The sequence below is a fragment of the Electrona antarctica genome, assembly GCF_951216825.1.
Source record: "Electrona antarctica genome assembly, chromosome: 24".
Lineage (NCBI taxonomy): Eukaryota > Metazoa > Chordata > Actinopteri > Myctophiformes > Myctophidae > Electrona > Electrona antarctica.
Genome location: NC_136803.1, coordinates 10,740,645 through 10,750,644, shown reverse-complemented (window position 1 = coordinate 10,750,644; position 10,000 = coordinate 10,740,645). Strand labels below are relative to the sequence as shown.

Sequence of the window (10,000 nt, the reverse complement as noted above, 5' to 3'; positions counted from 1 at the left end):
TTTTTATTAGGAAGAAAACCCGGACTGGATCTTCAAATGGTCTTTAGGACGTGTGCAGTGTTGCCCAGGGTGTTTTAGTGAAGGGAGAAGAGTCTAGGATGTGTGGAGCGCTCTCCAGGGTGTTTTAGTGAACGGAGAAGAGTCTAGGATGTGTGGAGCGCTCTCCAGGGTGTTTTAGAGAATGGAGAACAGTCTAGGACGTGTGGAGCGCTCTCCAGGGTGTTTTAGTGAAGGGAGACGAGTTTAAGATGTGTGGAGTGTTGTCCAGGGTGTTTTAGTGAAGGGAGAAGAGTCTAAGACGTGTGGAGCGCTCTCCAGGGTGTTTTAGTGAAGGGAGACGAGTCTAAGACGTGTGGAGTGTTGTCCAGGGTGTTTTAGTGAAGGGAGAAGAGTCTAGGATGTGTGGAGCGCTCTCCAGGGTGTTTTAGTGAAGGGAGAAGAGTCTAGGATGTGTGGAGCGCTCTCCAGGGTGTTTTAGGGAATGGAGAACAGTCTAGGACGTGTGGAGCGCTCCCCAGGGTGTTTTAGTGAAGGGAGACGAGTCTAAGACGTGTGGAGTGTTGTCCAGGGTGTTTTAGTGAAGGGAGACGAGTCTAAGACGTGTGGAGTGTTGTCCAGGGTGTTTTAGTGAAGGGAGACGAGTCTAAGACGTGTGGAGTGTTGTCCAGGGTGTTTTAGTGAAGGGAGACGAGTCTAAGACGTGTGGAGTGTTGTCCAGGGTGTTTTAGTGAAGGGAGACGAGTCTAAGATGTGTGGAGTGTTGTCCAGGGTGTTTTAGTGAAGGGAGAAGAGTCTAAGACGTGTGGAGCGCTCTCCAGGGTGTTTTAGTGAAGGGAGAAGAGTCTAAGACGTGTGGAGTGTTGTCCAGGGTGTTTTAGAGACGGTCCACACAAAGCTTCCCTGTTTTAGCTGATCTGACGAGGGAGCAGGAGGGGGGTGGGGGGAGTAAAAGTACTTGGTTACATTCCACCACTGCAACACAACACTGTTCTCACATTTTAATGACATGTATTGGCACGTTGCATAACATCACGCTCTCACACATGCCCTGCATAGTAATATCGTAACTCTGATAGTGTACACACATGGAACCAAATGGTCCCTTAGAGGTCCATTTGGTTCCATTCGTACACTCTCAGTTAACATTGACACTCAGGGATTTCCCCATGTGAATGAGACGCATTTATAATTAGCATCCAAGCACCTATAGCTCAAACATCAAGGGACTGAGCCTGAATACACTCACACGGTCTCTCTCTCTCTCTCTCTCTCTCTCTCTCTCTCTCTCTCCAACCATTGCGCTCATATGTAATCCCTGTCAAACAGAGCTGTGTGCCAATGCAGCCATATGGACAGAGAACCCCCCCCCCCCCCCCCACACACACACACACACACACACACCCTAGGATCACACACTATAACAGGGATCACACGTGCGTGGCGTGTTTGCCTGCCACCACCATGGCATACGCTAGCAGCCACACACACACACACACACACACACACACACACACACACACACACACACACACACACACACACACACACACACACACACACACACACACACACACACACACACACACACACACACACACACACACACACACACACACACACACACACACACACACACACACATTTCAATTTCTTTATTTGAGTCCACATTTATAAAATACATTATCAAGGGCACAAATATTTTCAGTTGCTTCTGATATCCCACGCACTTAAAACATCATGTGCTTTAGTCCAAACAAGCCCTAAATGTACAGAATATACAACACATGAACTTAATCACACACACACACACACACACACACACACACACACACACACAGCAGCCGCAGCATGTGACTGTGCCACGTGCATGCAGTGCGACATCCACCCAGCGCTCTGGTGATGTGGATGTCATGTAATGTCGTCAACACTGCAGCCTCTTACATAACCATACACACCTGCATCCACAACAACCAGATGCGCCTTTTTTAATATTATCATTTACTATGAAATCGTACGTTTTTCACAATTCACTCAAAATCACCATACATGGCAAAAGCCCCCATATATGGTGCCCAGGTCTCGTGACATCACATCACATGACATCATCAGTGATGGAGATCCCTGATGTCATAGTAAATGTGACCTGCTGTCGCAATTCACCCTTTTTGTCAAGTCCCACCCGTGGTTGTGCCCCTCTTCGCACCCATTGGTTGCCGTTTCGTGGTTGGACAAAAGTCCTCTCTTTCCATCCACTACCATTGGAAATAACATGTTTTTCAGTTTATATTGATATTCTGTGCACTCAATTCTTATATTAAACTTGGTGTCAGTAAAAAGGAACATCACAGGTGCAGCATGGTGTTCTGACATTCCATATGTTGATCCTTCCCCATCCATCCTTCCTCTTCAATGTCTCCCTTTTGACTGATACCTGTCCATTCAAACTCTAGACGGGCCTGCCCCAAAGTTATTAGTGCAGCCGCTCAACAGACCCGGAAATTAAGGCCCGGCCCTTCCGGGGCCCTCATCAAACCATGTACACTCAAGATACTGCCCCCACTGCCACCCTTAGATCTCCATATATGGCAGACGGCAGACTACTGGGCGAGCAATGGCGCTTTGGCATGGGGGGTCAGATCAACATATGGAATGAATTCTGCACTGGTCATATATGGAGCGTGTCTTGAGTGTACAGGGTTTGATGAGGTCAGATCAACATGGAATGTCAGAACAGGTCAGCTCCATATATGGAGCTGACCATATATGGGTGGCAGCGGGGGCAGTGTCTTGAGTCTACAGGGTTTGATGAGGGCCCATGTAGGGCCGGGCCTTAATTTTCGGGCATGTTGAGAACTCTTGTTTTCGCCGGCTGCCGGGCGCGGCTGCACTAACACACTGGTCATCATAGAACTGCACAATTTGGCCGCATATATTGACATTCCCATACATTTCTCCTTCTTTTTCACCAAAAAATGCACAATGAAAAACAGTTATGGCCAGGGTTCATGGCCATACAGTATACTATATAGCGTGTCTTGAGTGTAGAGGGTTTGATGATGTCAGATCGACATCGTCGTGATCTTCATATATGGAGACAGCCATAGATGGAGCGTGTCACGAGGCGTGACGGACTGACAACCTTCAGGAGTGAGTCACGAGGCGTTGTGATCTTCATATATGGAGACAGCCATAGATGGAGCGTGTCACGAGGTGTGACGGACTGACAACCTTCAGGAGCGTGTCACGAGGCGTCGTGATCTTCATATATGGAGACAGCCATAGATGGAGCGTGTCACGAGGCGTGTTGTTACGAGGCATGATGACCATATATAGATGTGTGAGTGATGGAGCCACAGAGCGGCGGACGGGTTTTGCAGGTTTTCATAGTAATCTGCGACTTACGGTTACAATTATTATTATTATTATTTGGGGTCCCTAGCAACATTTGTTAATAAGTCATCACAATCATTTTAACCACTTTATACTTTTGCTATAAAAAAATACCAGATGTACAAGCTCACAGCACAAAATGTTGGATCTTTTTACGCAAATCCTCTCTTCTGGTGGTCCTCTGGCACCAAACCTTTACAGATGGTCGTCCGAGGCCAAACCTTTGCAGATGGGGGTCCGAGGCAGAGTGCATATTGATTTGAAGGACCCCCCATAACTCTGACAGAGTACAAATTCCATGGACGTACAGTTCAAGAGCTATAGACCAAAATGTAAATCTGCCCGATATAGTGCCACCATGAGGTCAATTAAAAAAAATCACACCCGTGTGAACCGAGTGGTGCATGGTCTTATATAGCCTGATCAGCTGTGGTCTGACGTAATGTCAGTGACCATAGTAACCATGCTCATTTTTTTGAAATCACACCCGTGTGAACTGAGTGACCATAGTAACCATTCTCATTTTTTTGGTACGAACACGGGTACACGGGTACAAAGCCAGTTGTTGGAGTGGTTTACACCACTCAAAAATGTAGGGTGGCATTTCATCCTTGGCCTATAGTCAGGTATTATGTATGAATATATCTGTATCTGTCACTTTCAAAACTAATCAAAACTGAAATTGAAAACAAAAAGGTCAAAAAGCAATAAAACCATGTATAGGCTACTAATGATTATCGTTGATAATAACCTCACTAGGAGCTGGGTTCTATTTGTGGAGTGTCGCCACATGGCACAAAGCATCTGAAATGAGTCATTGTGTATTTATTCATTACTTCACCAGTGACTCTTTCAGTGTGGCACCGCACAGCCTTGTAATGAGCAGCTTTTTACTTTTTTGCAATTTGTTGCAATTACCTCTCTCAAGAGGAGGGGGGCGACAATGATCATACAGTAAAAAGAAAGTACGGATTGTAGCTTTAACATTTTATGCCATTTTTAATAAGAAATCAACACTTTAAAAAGAAACAAAAACATACAAAAAACCGGTACGACTCACAGAGTCACTACAGATGAGATTCAAGTCACCAAGAATGACCGAATGACAACAGAACATTCACATTAAAACATCCCTCCATTTACAGCAAGACTTGGCCTTGTCCGTGGCCAACTTTAGATTTTCTTTTTTTTTTACATAGACGCCAGGTGTTCTTCAGAAAATGTATGACACTTATTACAAAATGGTAAATGGTGCATTTAAATAGCGCTAAAGCGCTTTACATAGATTGTGCATTACATTCACACACAGTCATACACCGATGGCGGAGGAAACCATGCAAGGCAGCAACCTGCTCATTGGGAGCAATTAGGGTTTCAGAGTCTTGCTCAAGGACACTTCGACACAAACTCTGGGGGAGCCCGGGATCGAACTGGGCACCTTGCGCTCCCCCATCCAGCTGCTCTACCGGCCACACATTGTTTTATTTGTAAACACCCCCTTAAATCTGAGTGTGTACAAATGGACCTGTTAGGGTCCATTTGTACACTCTCAGAGTTACAGACCTGTTATGGTCATTCAGGGCTAGCTCTGTATGTGTTTCTGGTAATATTAGTGTCTGCTGTCTGTGGCAGCAAGCCAGCATTGTGATGACCCTTGCTTCCATACAAAGTCAAACCCACGTAATTATCTCTTAACCCATTTTGACCTGAGATCAGATTCTAAAAATGTCTGTTTGAAAATGACAGTTTTCTGAAAAAGCTATGTTTCTATGTCAGTCGTTCTTCGATTTTTCAAAAATAGCAGACCTACAAGCTCGTAGCGCGCCACTCGGTGGCGCGCTATGAGCTTGTAGATCTGCTATTTTTCAATAGCTAAACAAGACAAAATTAAAAACAAAATTAACAAGATTTTGAAGGATTTCAGAAACCTTAGGTCAGGCCCTAGAAGGCATTCCCAGATTCGGCCTCAGGCATCAATGGGTTAAACAAAGGAATACTTAGTTTGGAATACCAAAAAATATGTTTTTGACGCATTTCTGAGCCAATAATTGCCATTGTCTGCATTGTGGTAAGAGACCGATGCAAAACCGCCGATATATAAAATCATGAATTCCAAAAGAACTCTCACAGTGTAACCACTGATGAGCCTAGATACTGCTGGTCCAGGTTCAAAGAGGTTTTAAATAACTTCATTGTGTTATTGGCTCAAGGAACGTGACAAAAACGAAAAACAACAACATCTCCATGGCTTCATGAGGTAAGTAATTGATATGAAAAAAGGCATATTTTGGGTGAAGAATTCCTTTTAGCCCCAATACAGGCTGCTTCCAACGTCCGGACATTAATGTTGGGATAACTACAAGTTGGCTTCATTCAGAACATCTGATGGTTGGTCTCCACTGCCTCTCCAGAACACCCCCGGAGGTCCTGAGAGTCCCAAATACTTTGGAATGCGTGTTTAAACCGGAGGTTTTTTTATCTTTCTTGATGTCAGACAGGAGGACGTTGACCTTCAGTCAACAAATCCTCATCCTTGTTAAATCATCATAATACAAATAAAATAAAAACATTAAAGGAGCACTTCCATTACCAACCTTATCTGTGGTCCTCACTAATGCTCATTATAAGATGGGACCATTTCTGTATAGTTACCATGGCATGACAACGGTGCCATGTTGAGTATGAATGAGGACCAATTGAATTGGCCCTTTGATCCCGCCCCTCTTCATGCCCATTGGTTGTTGTTGCTTGGTTGGACCCGAGTGGAATAGTAAGAGAGTGGCGACGCGCTTTGATCTCGCCGCAACGCCAAACATTGGAACTATCCCATTGAGATAGAATGAGCACTTCCGTATTCCATTGTTACAATGGGAGTCAACGCTAGTGTCGCCACTCTCTTATTATTCCACAACCGTTAAGCGTTAATAGGAGCTTGCTGTTTGGTCGGTCATGGAGTCACATAGACCAATCAGAAGCTCAAGATATTTGAAATTTTGTGAAGTGCTCCTTTAATAACCATCAAATAAAAACCAAAGTATGGTTTTCCTGACCTTATTAGGTCAGTTTTTCCCAACGTGGAGTCCTGCCCCTCTTTGGGATGTCGCCAGAGATCACCGGAGGGTATGTTGCACACAAATCACAACTTGCAATTTTACGGTCATTATATTGACAAAAACTTTCAAATCTATTAGGAAACAGATTATTCATAGAGTATTCGTTATGAGTTGTACAAAAACGATATAGGGTTAACTTAAAAAAGGAGTATGTGTGTGTGTGTGTGTGTGTGTGTGTGTATTTGTTTGTGCTGAAAATCTGAAATACACTGAAGTACTTCATACTGTGTGTGAATGAGTGTGTGTGTGAATGTGAACCATACAAGAATGGGGGTCTCCACGTAAAAAAAGAACTGATTTGGTCATATTTTGGTGTCAGGTTTGGATTGGGTGAGGGGCAGAGCCGTTCCATTGGCCACGTGGCAGTGAGGGGTGGAGCCATCCAGAGCTGAGCCGCCCACGGGCTGACACAGGTGACGAATACGCTGCGGGGCAGAGGAAGGAGGGGCATGAAGTAACAGCCAATAGGATCTATGCACATATGAAATTTTTGGAAATAACTCTTCCTACTTCTGGGCCTCTTCCAAGTTCCTTCACAGGTGTTACCGATGATACTAATTAAGCCTCTGTTTAGTGTACATTGGTTCTCAAACATTTGAATTCCAAGGAGCCCCATAGATAGACCACATTACACTAGGGCTACCGCTAGAGGGTAAACCGATTTTGGTAAAAACATCCTTTCAGTTCAAGACTGTTCAATCGGGTTCAGGCTTTAGTTCCGACATACTAGTGGTCCGACTGCCATTAGACCGACAACCTAACCCAAAGCCCTAACCTAACCCTGACCACAAGCACGAAGCAGTGCATGTCGGGACAACACATGTTCGGGAGCGACGGGTGATTTCCGCACGTCGGACCTTTGGTGTGTCGGATCTGCGTGTGCAGATTGCAGATGTCCCGTTCAGTCTGGAATGACCCACCTCTGACAATAAGAGATTGTCACTGGTGGTTACTCGACAACCAAACATGTGACGATATAGTCAAATAGTCTAGTAGTGCACCTTTGACAGCATATCCCATTATTACTTGAAAGCAATAATGCACTTTATGTACAAGTTACTTTATTTATAATTCTGTATTGCCCTTTAAAAACACTGCTAAACTAAATCGATGCACTTTTTACCATTTTTACTTGTTTCTTGTACACTGTATGTTTTATGCTTTCTCTCAATGTACCGGTAATATGCTTCACTGTTTTGTTTTAATGTTTTGTGTTGGGACTGTGGATGAAATGTAGCATCTTTGCTAATGATCGTGAATATGCTCGTCCCGTCAAAATAAATTGCTACCTAATTCACACTGGTCCCAATATGTATGCGGCCGTATGCTTGTGGATGTAGTCACACCACACGAGTCCTCCATCTAACTCCACATTTTGCACACATCTATAGGCTATGGCCACATCAGTTGGATCAATGAGGGCCGCAACCCAGGCCTCTAGTTACGTTAACGGCAGGGTGGCAACTAGCTACAATTTGCAATTGACAGCTCATACACCCAAACAGAAAAGTCCTATCTGATTGTATTAAACAATGTCAAGTGTTACATACACAGCAACATACACAATAGCAGCACCCCGACTCTATTTGACCTGGAACAGAGCCTTCATTAGTATCATCGGTAACACCCGTGAAGGAAGTCGGAAGAGGCCCGGAAATAGGAAGAGTTATTTCCAAAATGGCGTATGTTTGTGCATAGAGCCGATAGAATTCAACACAGCTACTGTATGTCCTTATCTCAGCAGAGATAATACAAGATAATAAACGCCCTGACCGCTGTGTGTATGTTACTGTTAACTGAACTAAATAAAAATGAGCATAAAACACACACACACCACAAGCTAATAAAAACGAACTAAAACTGTCAAAAATAAATAAAGATGAACAAAAACGAATTCATAATTTAATTTGTTTTTTTAGAATGGATTTGCTAGTTTTTAATAGTTTTTACTTTTGAAAATGCAAATCGTTTTAAGTATTAAGGTATTGGATTTGCGTGTTCTCTCTAACCTCCATCAGGGTACCAGGGGTGGTGGCCACAGCGTACACAGCCCAGGCAGGCAGCAGGGACACAGAGGACAGGCTGAGGAACCAGCCCAGAGCCGTGGCCCAGGCCGGGGCTACCAGGCCCTTACCCAGACTGAGAGGAGACCAGCGGACCAGGGAGAAGATGAACGTACCCTACGCACAGTGGTGGAAAACATTACTCACATTATTATTATTATCTTTTGTACTTAAGCATCAATACTGCAATATAGAAATACTTTGTTACAAGTAAAAGCCAGGAATTCAATATGTACTTGAGTAAAAGTAAGCGATCCGGTAGAACTAAGAAGCACGTGTTGTGCTTTGCTGCGCGTGTCACTCTCATTGTCACAAAATAGCCGAGCTTGTAAGATTGTCTATTTTCAGACATTACAACGCCATCAAAGCCCAGTTAGTTGACAAAAATCTTATGATATTTAGTCAACGAAAAGTAGACTAAAACAGTTTAAATGACTAAAATAGGGCTGGACTGAGACAAAATAAATTGTGTCTGACATATATAAGTGTCAGACAGACAGACAGACAGACAGACAGACAGACAGACAGACAGACAGACAGACCTCATCGACAGCAAGCGGACACCAAGGGTGCGTTCGGAAATACCGCACCGGCACCAGCACACTCGCCTATTAGTTTGCATTGCACAGTGCGCTCAGTGCGCTATTTCCGAACGTGCCCTATGTGTAGTTGGTTGATATCTTTGGGGCTGTCACAGACAGCGGTTCAAAGGTGAAAGGTGAACTCACAGTGCACACGGCGGGGGTCAGGTACTTCCAGCACAGCGTGAAGACAGACAGCGGGCTGTAGCCAGTCATATCCTTGATGTTGGAGCTGAAGCGCTTGGCACCTGCATCATGTGACACGACAACAGTCCTATCAGAATCATGCACAGGTTCACAGGTGCAATGCGATGGGTTCAATCATTATTTCTCTCACATGTGCTCTGTAATCTTTGTCTGCAAGAAGAGATGGAAAACGAGGGAAATGGACAGCAAATAGAATATGTTTTCTTGTTCTTTTCTTCAAACACTTCAGAGCTTTGCTACTGTACGCCTCATTGTACTTGCCTAAGCCATGTTTTCTTTTTCTTTTTTGGCAAATTGACATTTCTGCCTACTGTAACTCTACTCACCGAACACTGCTGTTTAACAGTTCTACTGCGAAATACGATTTACCTGCATTTTAATCAAATATTCTACGCTGCCGATATTGTTTTATTAGATCATAGATCATATTAGATCAAAATCCGCTTAAAATAGGTCCCCTGGTGTCTTGCGATCAATCGCACTACCCGCCATCTTGGTACGCCACAAGCCGGGTGCATAAAACCACATTCCATGAGGCCGTGTCTTCCGTTCACTTGCATTGGACTCAATTTCCCAGAAGCCCTAGCAGCCCAGCGAATGTGTCGATTTCCGGTTTCGAGATCATAACATGAAGCTCTCTCCCCCT

General features: G+C 44.2%; 1 protein-coding gene across 2 annotated transcripts in view; it reads right to left on the bottom strand.

Moving 5' to 3' along the window:
• Positions 1–4,356: 4,356 nt before the first annotated feature.
• Positions 4,357–10,000, bottom strand: part of LOC306917330 (sodium- and chloride-dependent GABA transporter 2-like) — a 35,819-nt gene continuing 30,175 nt past the window's right edge. For both annotated transcript variants that reach the window (XM_079495502.1, XM_079495503.1), the window contains exons 13-15: positions 9,295–9,395; positions 8,513–8,683; positions 4,357–6,928 (exon numbers count right to left, since the gene is read on the bottom strand). In XM_079495502.1, the coding sequence (XP_079351628.1) occupies positions 6,806–6,928; positions 8,513–8,683; positions 9,295–9,395 (395 nt within the window). In that variant the 3' untranslated portion in view covers positions 4,357–6,805. The remainder of the gene's footprint in view (positions 6,929–8,512; positions 8,684–9,294; positions 9,396–10,000) is intronic.